The sequence below is a fragment of the Ranitomeya variabilis genome, chromosome 3 (assembly GCF_051348905.1).
Source record: "Ranitomeya variabilis isolate aRanVar5 chromosome 3, aRanVar5.hap1, whole genome shotgun sequence".
NCBI classification, from domain to species: Eukaryota; Metazoa; Chordata; class Amphibia; order Anura; family Dendrobatidae; genus Ranitomeya; species Ranitomeya variabilis.
The window spans coordinates 665,951,632-665,966,333 of NC_135234.1; the positions used below are offsets into that span (position 1 = coordinate 665,951,632).

Below are 14,702 nucleotides of genomic sequence, written 5' to 3' on the forward strand. Positions count from 1 at the left end.
TATTTGCATAAAGCTATGTGCGTGCATGTGTATGTGTGCATTTTTGGACGGCTGTGTGCTTTTGTACCATGTGCCTGCACCATATTATGCCTTTGCCAATTTTATGCCTGTTCATGTGGGAGGGTATGTGTCCATGTGCAGGATTGCATCAGGATGTGGTCAGGATTTTCCATCAGTATTTGTACGCCAAAACCAGGAGTGGGTGATAAAAGCAAAAGTGTGCCTGTTTTCGTATTATACTTTACCTAATTTTTACACTCCTGGTTTTGGCTTACAAATACTGATGGGAAATCCTGCCCAAATTCTGATGCAATCCGGAATGTGGAAACATACCATGCATGTTTTTTGGGTACGTCTTGTTGATGGCATGTGCATTTGTCCATGCTGTATAATTGGTTATTTGCCTTTTTCTGATGTATTGACTGTATAGTGGTCTGTGCAGCATGTGGTTTAAATTTTTTTTTTTTTTTTTTTTTTTTTTTTTAAATCTGATGTGTTTTTTAAAAAAGTCTAGCGGTGTGCAGCTTGTGGTTTGAATGTGTGAGTGTGGGGTTTTTCTATTTAATAAAAGTGTTGAATTTTTTTTTATTACAGTTATAACCATTTGCAGTTGAAGTACTTGTATTTAAAATAAAGAGCATGTCAGCTCCTTGTGATTTTTAAAAAAAAAAGTGCAAAAAAAAAATTATAATAAAATGTTTATTAAAAAAATGTCCGTAGTATTATTTCATAAAGGTAAATTTAAAACTGGTGTATGTACCAATGGTTACACATGCAATACAGGGTTGGTTGAGGGCTCATTTTTTTTAATAAAGGTTAACCTGTAAAGTATTTTTTTTTTTTTTTTGGGGGGGGGAGAGGTTATTTATTTTAAATAAAATGTGTCAAATATATTTTTTCATGGTGTTAACATTAAAAAATTTTGTTTTTTGGGACATGGAAATGAATGGTATAACGTGCAACTTTTTGGGGGGGTTTTGGTGTTCACCTGTATGAACATTTCTGACATCATTTTAGTAGGGTGTTTATCATTGAACATTACCTAGTTCAGGGGGTGGTCTAACTATAGATCCATTATACATATAACAGATAAACCAGGACCGCAGCCGCTGCCCACCAGGACACAGCCGCTGCCCACCAGGACCACAGCTAAAGAGCTAGAAGTAAGTTTTGAAGACCCCAATCTGCTACTTCAATGTGTCGAGCAGATTGCAAGTGTGTCTTTAACTTACAGAACCACCAGGACACAGCCGCTGCCCACCAGGACACAGCCGCTGCCCACCAGGACACAGCCACTGCCCACCAGGACACAGCCGCTGCCCACCAGGACCACAGCTAAAGAGCTAGAAGTAAGTTTTGAAGACCCCAATCTGCTACTTCAATGTGTCGAGCAGATTGCAAGTGTGTCTTTAACTTACAGAACCACCAGGACACAGCCGCTGCCCACCAGGACACAGCCGCTGCCCACCAGGACACAGCCACTGCCCACCAGGACACAGCCGCTGCCCACCAGGACCACAGCTAAAGAGCTAGAAGTAAGTTTTGAAGACCCCAATCTGCTACTTCAATGTGTCGAGCAGATTGCAAGTGTGTCTTTAACTTACAGAACCACCAGGACACAGCCGCTGCCCACCAGGACACAGCCGCTGCCCACCAGGACACAGCCACTGCCCACCAGGACACAGCCGCTGCCCACCAGGACCACAGCTAAAGAGCTAGAAGTAAGTTTTGAAGACCCCAATCTGCTACTTCAATGTGTCGAGCAGATTGCAAGTGTGTCTTTAACTTACAGAACCACCAGGACACAGCCGCTGCCCACCAGGACACAGCCGCTGCCCACCAGGACACAGCCGCTGCCCACCAGGACACAGCCGCTGCCCACCAGGACCACAGCTAAAGAGCTAGAAGTAAGTTTTGAAGACCCCAATCTGCTACTTCAATGTGTCGAGCAGATTGCAAGTGTGTCTTTAACTTACAGAACCACCAGGACACAGCCGCTGCCCACCAGGACACAGCCGCTGCCCACCAGGACACAGCCACTGCCCACCAGGACACAGCCGCTGCCCACCAGGACCACAGCTAAAGAGCTAGAAGTAAGTTTTGAAGACCCCAATCTGCTACTTCAATGTGTCGAGCAGATTGCAAGTGTGTCTTTAACTTACAGAACCACCAGGACACAGCCGCTGCCCACCAGGACACAGCCGCTGCCCACCAGGACACAGCCGCTGCCCACCAGGACACAGCCGCTGCCCACCAGGACCACAAAACGATGTCCTCTTCTGACAGCCCTCCTCCACAGCAACAGCGTGTATCGGTAAGTTAACACAAAATTTTTTTTTTTTTTTAAATTTCTTTAAATTAAATTTTTATGGATAACTACATGCATACATTATGTTTCAACAGGAAGCTGAATCAGATGAGGAGCTGTCAGAAGGGGGCGAGACGGGTGGAGAGATGCAAGTGGAGGAGGAACCAAGTGTAAGTAGTGGTGAAACAGTTGCTTCGCACATCACACTGCACCATACACAAAACAGATTACTAAACACCTGCCTACCTTAACTGAGAATTTGTTTCCTTCATTTCAGGCTGCTGCTGCTGCTCCTGCTGCTGCCGCTGAAGGCTCTCCCAGACAGTCCCAGAGTCGGCGGACTCGTCGCCACGGTCGGCCATCAGTGAGTTTTTTTTTTGGGGGGGAGGGGGATTCTATTGGTACTTTAGTATTTCAGTGTACTAATTTGTTTGTTTTCCTTTTTTTTTGACACAGGCTTCACAGCGTGCTCCCGCAGAAGAGGAGGATGATGATGATGATGACATTGATGTAGACTGTCTCATCGAGGAGGTTCGTGAGCGGGAGCCGCTGTGGAACATGGCTGACCGCAGGCATGCAGATACCGGTGTCACCCGTCGGCTCTGGGACGAAGTGTGTCGCACCCTGTTTCCAAGGCGGGAGAGCCTTCATCCTCAGCAGCAGAGCAAACTAGGTAAGTATTCACTTTCCAGTGATGTTTTGAGCTGACTGTAATGTATTGCATTTACCAATTTTTTGTTTTTTCTTTTGATTCTTGTCTTCACAGTTGGAAAGGTTAGGAAGCGGTGGCGGTCACTGAGGGATCGCTTTAAGAGGGAATTCAATGATGAGATGAAGGCCCCGAGTGGCTCTGCAGGAAGGAAGAGGAGCAGATATAAATATGGCCAGGCCCTCTCCTTCCTGAGGCGAACCATGCTAAGCAGAGTGTAAGTATTCTACAGCCCACTAATAACCATGTTAACCTGTCTACTTAGTTTGCTTTCAGTCAGGGCTTTTTCATTCCAATGTATTAATTTCTTTTGTTTTTTCTTTCACAGCACCTTCTCCAGCCACCGGGCGCCTGCATCTTCCTCTGCGCCCTCTGAAGCGATCCCTCCTGAGTCCGCCACTGAGGGCCACGTCGGTAGGCCCCACACCTCTGTCCCCTCCTCTGACCCCTCTGTCCTCTCCTCTGACCCCTCTGTCCCCTCCACTTCATCCGCCCCAAGCAGTGGAGCATTATTGCAGGCTTCATTGCTCGCATCTGATGCTGAACAGTTAGCGTTCCCTTTACCCCACCCCTCTGATCCTGCCACCTCGACACCACCATTAGGTTCGTGGCGGCAGCGCCAGAGGGGTCAGGAAAGGAGCTATGCTCCTGAGTTCTTACACCTGAATGCATCCTTCCAAGGCTCTTTCAAAATTTTGGGAGAGCAAGTGACTGCTGGTTTCAACATGGTGCAATCACGCATCAGTGAAACAAGCCAGGAAACCAGCAGTCGCTTGGATAGGCTGCATTCAGCTGTAAGTCCCGATCCGGCCAACCTTTTTTTCCAATCCATGCTCATGAGCATGGAGAAGCTTTCTTTTGAGCAACAGATGCGGGTAATGAATACCTGCCATAATGCTGCACTGCAGGCCATTAATGAATCGACCCACACACCTCACCACACCTCCACTCCAATTCCACACCAGGCCCCATTTCCACACCATACCCCCCATTACCAAACCCAGCCCCAATACCCACACCAGCAGCATTACCAAACCCAGCTCCAATCCCCACACCAGCACCATTACCAAACCCCACGCCACTCCCACTACCCTACCCAGTCACAATACCCGACCCAGTCCCCACAACAATCCCGGCCCCTAGACCAAATTACTTCCCCAATGTTTTCCTTACTGAACTTTTCTCTTCCACCTACCCCAACACCACCCCCCTCTGGTCAGCCTCTTGGTTTAACCCCCACTTCCACTGCACCCCAAACAAGTAGGGTTTCCCCACCTATCGACGTGGTCCAACCTTCCGGCACATCCTCCTCTCATATCTCCACCCAACACTTTGAAAATTTGTAAAGTGTGTAAATAAGATTCTAAAAAATGTTCTAATTTTTCTATAAAAATGTTGGAAAATATATATATATTTTTTTTGCAAAACAAAAAAAAAAAAAAAAAAAAAAGAGTTAAAATAAAATTCGGATTACAATTCTACTCTTTGTGTGTGTGTGGATTTATTAAGGTAATATAATAAAAAAAGGTTTAATAAAAACAAACACCAGACATGTAAAGGGTATAACATAATGGTTTTACTAGCAAGAAAACCACGCTTTTGGGCCTTTTTTTTTGGGGGGGGGGCAGAAACACTTTTTTTACATAACCAAAACACATGGGAAACAGGTTACACATGGGAAACAGGTTACACAATCATGTCTTGCCACGGGATCCGCCCGACAGGTGAGACAAAATAATCGGCAAACTGGTCCCTCATCCTTGTAACTGAACTTGTAGAGCGAACCGAGCTGCTGCGGTAGTCCCACAAGGTGGTCTCCAACTCTTCATCATCCAAAGAAACGGGCTCCTTTGACAGGACAAAGTTGTGGAGCACCACACAGGCTTTAACTACCTCGTCTATAGTTGTTGTTTTCAGCTTGATAGCCGTCAGCAGAACTCGCCACTTCGCCGTCAATATGCCAAAGGAACACTCCACTACTCTTCGTGCTCTAGTAAGCCGGTAATTAAAGACCCGCTTGGTATGGTTTAAGTTCCGGCTACTGTACGGTTTCAGTAGGTGCAGCGACAGTTGAAAGGCTTCATCACCTACAAAGACATATTCCAGGGCTGGGTCATTTGTTCCTGGCAGTGGTCTGGCTGGCGGGAAATCGTAGCTCTCTCCATAAAGGCAACGACCCATCGGAGAGTTTTTAAACACTTGCGAATCATTGGACCGTCCATACGCTCCAATGTCCACGGCAAGGAACCTGCAGTTGGCGTCTGCAATAGCCATAAGGACGATGGAGAAATACTTCTTATAATTATAATACTCCGATCCTGTTCCTGCCGGTTTCGCAATCCTTATGTGTTTCCCGTCAACTGCACCCACACAATTAGGGAAATTGCAAATTTGCTGAAACTCTTCAGCACTTCGCAACCAGATTTCCGTGGATGGTTGGGGGATATACTCTGGTTGCAAAGTGGTCCAAACAGCCCGACATGTGTCCTTCACTATTCCAGAGATAGTTGAAATGCCCAGCCTGAACTGATAATGGAGCGAAGTCATAGATTCACCCGTAGCTAGGAAACTTTATAAAAAAAAAAAAAAAAAAAATGTTAAAAATTGTTTGTCTGTGCAATTTTTTATAATATGGCACTGTTAATTTTTTTTAAAATGACAGGAGACCCAATAAAACCAGCATGAATCCGGTGTAAAAAAACAGTGGAATGTCCGCCAAGAAAACCCAAATTACATGCTGCAGAAAATAGTGCGCAATATGTCAGCGCAGTATTGTCTGCAGCATGTAATATAACATTCAAAATGACCAATGACAGGAAAAAAGCAGTTGCATGTCATCAAACCCAAAAAACCCCCCCAAAAAAAAACTGCAGAAAATGCAACGCAATATTTCAGCGCAGTATTTTCTGCAGTCTGTTATCTAACATTCAATATGAGCAATGACATTTAAATAAAGCAGTTGAATGTCCGCCAAGAAAACACAAACTACATGCTGCAGAAAATAGTGCGCAATATGTCAGCGCAGTATTGTCTGCAGCATGTAATATAACATTCAAAATGACCAATGACAGGAAAAAAGCAGTTGCATGTCATCAAACCCAAAAAAACCCAAAAAAAAAAAAACTGCAGAAAATGCAACGCAATATTTCAGCACAGTATTTTCTGCAGTCTGTTAACATTCAATATCAGCAATGACATTTAAATAAAGCAGTTGAATGTCCGCCAACAAAACCAAAACTACATGCTGCAGAAAATAGTGCGCAATATGCCAGCGCAGTATTTTCTGCAGCATGTAATATAACATTCAATATCAGCAATGAAATAAAAAAAAGAGGCTTACCGCAGGGTCACCATCAGCCGCTCCGCCGGTGTGATGGCAAGCCTCATCCTTGTATCCTGTCTTCGGATGACATCCTCCAGTTTTGCAAGCAAAAAATCGAAATGTTCAATCCTCATCCGCACGTAGTTGTGGAATTTGTGTGGATTGTGCCGCAACTCCAGGTACAGAGTGGACTGGACACCCCGGGTCATCCGTAGTTGATTAATCGGATGAATCCACATTCGTCTTCGTCTCCGTTGCTGCAGAAGCATCCTACGCCTTTCCGCTGCCGCCTCCTTCTCCCGCACTATGATATCCAGGCGATTTGTCTCAAAGATAACGTCGGTAACCAAACTAGCAATCCTCCCAAGAACACCTTCCATCGCTGCCACAAAACTAAAACCCACAAAGATGGGCTGTAAATACAGTACTATATAGTTTTTCAAATTTTCCAGTAGCCAATCAAATTTTGGGAGCCTCCCCTTTTAAAAACGGATCCGTCGGAAAAACGGATACAACGGATGGTAAAACGGATACAACGTATGCAACGCATCCAGTATTTTCGACGGAAACGTTTAGCGGATTTGCGACGGATCCGTCGAAATGCTGGATGCGTGGCATACGTTTGTCACCGTTTTTCAATTTTTTGACGCATCCGTTTTTTCGGCAAAAAAACGGATTTGCGACGTAATGCAGTAAACGCTAGTGTGAAACTAGCCTTACCGCTGATGTTCTTTCTGATGGAATCGTTCAATTTTCCGGTCTTTTCCATCTGGCCCAGACTGACATGACAACTTCTTCCACCCAGGACTTGGCTGCAGAGAAAACAACAATTTCACTTCTCATATTCCAACCCCATCACCATCTATTCCCAACCTGCACAAACTCCTCATCCTACTGGTACCCCAATGCTGCTGCCGAATGTGTCCCTATTACTGCACCATCTGTGTGGTTCTCTGTGCCCTCTAAATTCTAAGCAACCCTCTAGAATATAGTAATGCTGAGTGAAAGTGCCCTAGGAAACAGTGCCCACATTTTGTTCCGAGTCTCCCCCTGTACAGCTCCCCTATACACAGCATGATGCTCTCTTATACATAACATGATGTCTCCTCACTGTAATGTACCCCCACACAGTATACTGACCCCTTAGTAGCCCCCAAACTGCTTGATAGACCTAACACTGTAATTCCCACACTGTATGATGGCCCCTTAAATAGCCTCCATATAGTATAATAGTATAATGTGCCAGATAGTCCTCAATATAGTATAATACATTCCCCATAGGCCTGTATAATATAATGCATTCCCCATAGGCCTGTATAGTATAATGGACTTCCCACAGGCCTATATAGTATAATGCACCCCCATTAGGCAGTCTGTATAGTGTAATGACCCCCATTAGGCAGTCTGTATAGTATAATGAACCCCCATTAGGCAGCCTGTATAGTATAATGCACCCCCATTAGGCAGTCTGTATAGTATAATGCACCCCCATTAGGCAGTCTGTATAGTATAATGCACCCCCATTAGGAAGCCTGCATAGTATAATGCACCCCCATTAGGCAACCTGTATAGTATAATGCACCCCCATTAGGTGTTACAGAACTGCAACACGGAACTAGGATAGAAGGGGGAAAACTGACCCTGCACTGAGACTAGGCTGATACCCTACGATGGAGTGGGCGATCCATTCCTTGCAAACAGACCCACCGACGATCCTAGGTTAATCTCAGCAAAGACCTATAGATAGGGGGAAGGATGTCCCTGAAAGATCTAAGGACTGGGTATAAAAACAGGTCACCTCCTAATAGAAAATACAGAGACGGCTGCAGAAACCAATTGAAAACAGAAACTAAGATAGCAGAACCAGAGATCCCAGAACTGCACAATAGTATAGTGTAATGCACCCCCATTAGGCAGTCTGTAAAGTATAATGCACCCCCATTAGGCAGTCTGTATGGTATAATGCACCCCCATTAGGCAGTCTGTATAGTATAATGCACCTCCATTAGGCAGTCTGTATAGTATACTGCACCCCCATTAGGCAGTCTGTATTGTATAATGCACCCCCATTAGGCAGTCTGTATAGTATAATGCACCTCCATTAGGCAGTCTGTATAGAATAATGCACCTCCATTAGGCAGTCTGTATAGTATAATGCACCCCCATTAGGCAGTCTGTATAGTATAATGCACCCCCATTAGGCAGCCAGTACAATATAATGCACTCCCATTAGGCAGCATGTATAGTATAATGCACCTCCATTAGGCAGTCTGTATAGTATAATGCACCTCAATTAGGCAGCCAGTACAGTATAATGCACCCCCATTAGGCAGTCTGTATAGTGTAATGACCTCCATTAGGAAGTCTGTATAGTATAATGCACCCTTATTAGGCAGTCTGTATAGTATAATGCACCTCCATTAGGCAGTCTGTATAGTATAATGCACCCTCATTAGGCAGTCTGTATAGTATAATGCACCTCCATTAGGCAGTCTGTATGGTATAATGCACCTCCATTAGGCAGTCTGTATAGTATAATGCACCCCCATTAGGCAGTCTGTATAGTATAATGCACCTCCATTAGGCAGTCTGTATAGTATAATGCACCCCCATTAGGCAGTCTGTATGCACCCCCTTAGCATCCCATTCGACAAAGCAGGTATGCAAAACGTGCGTCAGGGGCAGCGGGGCGGGTAACAGCAGCTGTGATCCACTATGGGTAAGCAGATAGGTACTGTGTATGAACCACTGACTGTTTGATGCACATCATGCACACTATGCACTTTACTGCTGCTATCTTTAAACTGTCGGGTCTGTATTGTAATCATTTCTTCTAATTAGCTTCCCTGATCTGACAAAACCGAACTCATCATCTTTCCCCCATCTCACGTATCCCCCCTACCTGATCTATCTATTATGGTAAACGGCATCACGCTCTCTCCCACATCTGAAATCCGCTGCCTCGGGGTAACTCTCGTCTCTGCCTTGTCCTTCAAACCGCACATTCAAACTCTTGCCACCTCCTGTCGCCTTCAACTCAAAAATATTGCCAGAATCCGTCCCTTCCTCACCCCACAATCTACTAAGACTCTTGTGCATGCATTCATCATCTCCCGCCTGGACTACTGCAACACCCTCCTCTGTGGTCTCCCCGCTAACTCTCTTGCACCACTCCAGTCTGTCCTCAACTCTGCTGCCCGGCTAATCCACCTCTCTCCTCGCTACTCCCCTGCTTCTCCCCTCTGCAAATCCCTCCACTGGCTGCCAATTCTCCAACGAATTCAGTTCAAACTACTGACACTAATCTACAAAGCCATCCACAACCTGTCCCCTCCCTATATCTCTGAACTAATCTCCCAATATCTTCCCTCACGTAATCTCCGATCCTCCCAAGACCTCGTACTCTCCTCCACACTTATTCGTTCCTCACACAACCGCCTCCAAGATTTCTCCCGAATATCCCCCATCCTCTGGAATTCCATGCCTCAACACGTCCGATTATCCACCACCCTCAGATCCTTCAGACAGAACCTGAAAACCCATCTCTTCATGAAAGCCTATAGCCTACAATAACCGAGCCGCCACCTCACCGCCGCCAGAGCCGCCGCCGCCTCACTCCTACCTTCTGTCTCTTCCCCACTATCCCATAGAATGTAAGTCCGCAAGGACAGGGTCCTCTCCCCTCTGTACCAGTCTGTCACTGTAAACTTTTTTACTGTAAACGATATCTATAACTCTGTATGTAACCCCTTTCTCATGTACAGCACCATGGAATTAATGGTGCTATATAAATAAATAATAATAATAATAATAATAATCTGATTAGTTGCTAGGTGCTGTTTTGTCTCCCCCCGCCTACCTCCACATCTCCTCCATATGCTTCCATGTATATTTTTTGGATTCATACTTTTTGTTATTTTAATATGTGTGTTCTATACGAATTAATAAATTTGGTCTATTTTTATACTTAAAATTTTTTGGGTGGCTTGTTCTTATACGATATTGTTCTTATATGATTATGTTTGGGAGTATTCCGCGCCTTTTCTTATTTTCCTTTAAGAAGTTTTGGGTGAGTTGAGTTACATTTTTATTATGATCTCGGCCCCAGAACATAAGTTGTGCTTTCAGATTACTGTTATATTCTATATATAGGGAGCTATGTGTGGCTTGTACTGTGTGTAGGGGGCTCATATTGTATGTGGGGGCATATTGCCTGGGCCTGTAAGCTGTTATCCTCATTGCAGTACGGCTTATGGTCTCCTTTTATTGTCCCGAATGAAGGAAATCCCTGAAAAAACCCTGAATGACCAGAAGAGGGGGAAAACGTGTTGGAAGATGCCATGCCATATTACGGCTGTGTTATTTATATTGTTGTACATAACAGCAGCATTTCTAATGATTTTCGTGTACGGATGTGCTCCAGAGCACCTGTGTGTTACTCACATGACCTATCACATGATCTATTGGGGGATCATGTGACATGTCCTGTGATACATCATGGACCCCTGGATGGGGTTGGCCCACACCTTCTAAGCTGCCCGGGGCCCTGGTTACTCTTAATCCACCCCTGCTCACACGATTATAGATTCTCTCATGTGAGATTTTTGGATTGATTTGCTAATAACACTCAGCTTAATCTCTGATATGAGTTTATTCCGAGTGTCATCTTCGTGTGATCCGATTCTTGCATGTGAGAGAATCAGATCACAGGTGTGGAGAAGACGGAGAAATTAAATAATTTCTCCATTGTCTGCAGATGTCAGGCTGCACTCAGATGACATTCGAGTGCAGTCCGATGTTTTACACACGCCCATAGACTTGAATGGGTGCGCGTGATCAAAATTGCAGAGTCAGTTGTAGCACGCTGCAATTTTTGCTACAGACTGAGGCTGCCGTCACACCATCAGTATTTGGTCAGTATTTTACATCAGTATTTGTAAGCCAAAACCAGGAGTGGGTGATAAATGCAGAAGTGGTGCATATGTTTCTATTATACTTTTCCTCTATTTGTTCCTTTCCTGGTTTTGTCTTACAAATACTGAGGTAAAATACTGACCAAATACTGCTAGTGTGACGGCAGCCTGACTCAGTATGTAGAAAACAATCGCAGAGCTGCACTGCCCCCTAGTATAACATTGGTCCGAGTGCTATCCGATACCACTCGGCTGTGTTATACGCTCCTGTGAGCGATCCCTAAAGATGCACGGCTCCTCCATGAGTCTTCATCTGTAAGGCCAGTCTCACACTTCCAGATAATTCCGGTACGGGAGAAAACGGTACCGGAGTTATCCATGTCCGTGCAGAGATTGAAGAAAACAACCGCACTCAATTTGTATATTTGCATCATGAATGTGAAGAGTCTTTTAATAGGAACACCACAGTGATACAGACAGTAGCTGAGGTAACGTTTCGACCTTATAGGCCTTTGTCAAACCTCACTTCAAGAAGAAAAGAAGAGTGAGCGAACGTCCAGAGGGACACATAGGCTCCACTTGTAGGAGAATAGCATAGAACAGATCCGGAACGGCACGGATAGGGAATGGAGTCCCTGTAAGAACTGGTGGGTCCTATGTCAGGAGGAGCAGCAGCGGTGGTCACGTGGCACATCAGTGTAGCACACGTGTGGCAGCCTTGTGCCGCCTGAGGACCACACGGACCGTGCAGGAGAGACAGTGCTACAGTAAGCGCTGTCCCCAGCGTGTGGTGCTGAAGGAGGCATTCATCTCTTGTACCCTGCAGCGCTCGCAGGAGAGAAAAGATGAAAAATAAAAATTTTTTTTTGTTAAAAATAAAGTTTGGGGTCACCTCCCGCCTCCCACCCCCCGTGCGCCCGCCCGCTTGCTGAAGAAATACTCACCCAGCTCCCGCCATGCCTCTTCTCAGCGCCGGCAGCTTGTCCTGTGTGAGCGTTCATGTGGTACCGCTCATTACAGTGATGAATATGCGGCTCCACCCCTATGGGAGGTGGAGCCGCATATTCATCACTGCAATGAGCGGTACTACGTGACCTCTCACACAGGACAAGCTGCTGGCGCTGAGAGGAGGCATCGTGGGAGCTGGGTGAGTATTTCTTCTGCAAGCGGGCGGGCGCACGGGGGGTGGGAGGCGGGAGGTGACCCCAAACTTTATTTTTAACAAAAAAAAACTTGATCTTTCATCCCTTCTCTCCTGCAAGCGTTGCTTTCAGCCAAGCAGGACAGAAGGGATGAATGCCGGCTTCAGCAACACACGCAGGGGACAGCGCTTAACTGTAGCGCTGTTTCTCCTGCGGAGGTACGTGCACACGGAGGAGAGTGCAAACTGTTCTCCGTGTGCACGTGTGCAGGTTGCTTTGTGGACCGTGCTGCCGGAGAAAAGCGGACTTGTCTCCGTGTTTTGCACACGGACACACGGTTTGTGAAAACACGCAGGCATGTGCATAGACCCATTCATTTGAATGGGTCTACGTGTGTCAGTGTCTCCGGTACGTGAGAAAACTGTCACTACACGTACCGGAGCCACTGACGTGTGAAACCGGCCTAAAGCTTTCACCAGACCAACGAGGCAAACCGTTGTAGATTGCACAGTTTACACTGGTAGTGTACAGAGTGGGCCCTATTACCAAAATGTCTCCACCAGGTGTATCTAGTACAGGACTATGAAGCCCAGACCAGCGGATACCGGTTGAGGGCCAGAGTGGGATCTGCCGGGGATTGATGACGGAGTATTCATTTTATTACCGGGCATTTAAAAAAATTGTATCTTGCCAGGAAAACCCCTTTAACAGAGTTCACAACTGGGACCCCACCTCAGTGCCACTTTACCTTTAAGGCTATGTGCACACGTTGCGGATTGGGGTGCAGAATTTTCTGCATAAAATCTGCATCTCCTGGCAGAAAACACAGGTGCTGATTTGATGCGTTTTTTATGCGGATTTTGTGCATTTTTGGTGTGAATTTCACGCATTTTTTACCCCTGTGGATTTCTATAATGGAAGGGTGCAGAAACGCTGCAGATCCGCACAAAAGAATTGACATGGTTTTTCTTTTGATCCGCAGCGTTTTCCACGCGGAATTTTCCACACCATTAGCACAGCATTTTTTTCCCCTATTGATTTACATTGTACTGTAAATCACTTTGCGGATCTGCAGCTTTTCTGCGTGGAAAAAAACGCTGCGGATCCGCAGTAAATCCTCATTCACACATCATGGCCTCATAGAACCCATTCATACAATAAAAACACAAAACGCTTTAATTGTGGATAAAAATGGCCGTGTAGTTTATTTAGGGTTACATAAATTAATTAATCACCAATAATTAAACTCCATAAATTATAAAACCAAAGTACCAAACTTTTCCAATAAACCAATCCACCCAGACATGGGTGATTTTCCCACAATTAAACTACACGACAGTAAAATTACAAAAATTCAGGGGAGGGAGGGTGGGGTCTTTATCTTCTTCCGCTGACAGAATGACCAGATACCACAAAACAGGTGTTTATATATTCAAAAAAAGAGCGGCAAAGCTGCTAACAGCCAATAGAAAACCGTTACAATAGCTGCCAAACATACCAGAAAAAACTGGATAAAACCAGTGTCACACTTTCAGAGATGACTGACCTGACCTTTATTTGACCTTTCTTCTGACAGAAAGTCATATTAAATGACAGGGTCCATGAGGCCATGAGACCCCCGCTATATTTCTTTCAGGTTTACGCGGGGGGGCTAACATGGCCTCATAGAACCCATTCATACAATAAAAACACAAAACGCTTTAATTGTGGATAAAAATGGCCGTGTAGTTTATTTAGGGTTACATAAATTAATTAATCACCAATAATTAAACTCCATAAATTATAAAACCAAAGTACCAAACTTTTCCAATAAACCAATCCACCCAGACATGGGTGATTTTCCCACAAGGCCATGACTCAGAGAGACATGGCCCCCCCCAAACCACACAGCCATTTTTCAATGATAGTTTGTAAGTCCAAATTAAAAATATCAAGGCCAATATCAGATAAATGAACCAAATCAGGCCTATAAAGGCCCGGTAAAAAACCCTCCAAATCCAAATGCCGGAATGAAAACCCTGAAATTAAAAGAAAAAAATTTTTTTCCATGGATTTATTGACCCTTCTCCGGATTTTATCTAAAAAAGAAAATTGATTGTCGTGCCACAAAAGTCTGGGAATAATCTTGAAAAAATGAAGTTTGAATCAGGCAGAATTTGCTTAAGATAAATAATATCGGATCGAATGGCCGATAATAAGTCAAGAGTCCTGATTTTTCCGAGATCATTCCCAGCTACATGAAATATAATTAAATCAGGGGAAGGAAATTTAATTAGCCATTTCTTCACTTCAGCAACCAGGCAATGCC

The 14,702-nt window shown here is 44.9% G+C and overlaps 1 protein-coding gene across 1 annotated transcript; it reads left to right on the forward strand.

Annotated features, from left to right (window-relative positions):
* Positions 1–1,900: 1,900 nt before the first annotated feature.
* LOC143816916 (uncharacterized) lies at positions 1,901–6,364 on the forward strand. The gene is made up of 6 exons (XM_077297896.1): positions 1,901–2,314; positions 2,404–2,478; positions 2,586–2,672; positions 2,765–2,981; positions 3,075–3,234; positions 3,346–6,364. Exons 1-6 carry the CDS (start codon positions 2,126–2,128, stop codon positions 4,361–4,363), a joined length of 1,746 nt encoding a protein of 581 aa, XP_077154011.1. The 5' UTR covers positions 1,901–2,125; the 3' UTR covers positions 4,364–6,364.
* Positions 6,365–14,702: the final 8,338 nt, after the last annotated feature.

Bases quoted from the DNA above. Each gene is read 5' to 3' on its own strand.
- LOC143816916 (XM_077297896.1), top strand. From the start codon at position 2,126: ATGTGTCGAGCAGATTGCAAGTGTGTCTTTAACTTACAGAACCACCAG. The intron at 2,673-2,764 runs GTGAGTTTTTTT...TTTTTGACACAG, and splicing joins GTCGCCACGGTCGGCCATCA to GCTTCACAGCGTGCTCCCGC. The intron at 3,235-3,345 runs GTAAGTATTCTA...TTTCTTTCACAG, and splicing joins CGAACCATGCTAAGCAGAGT to CACCTTCTCCAGCCACCGGG.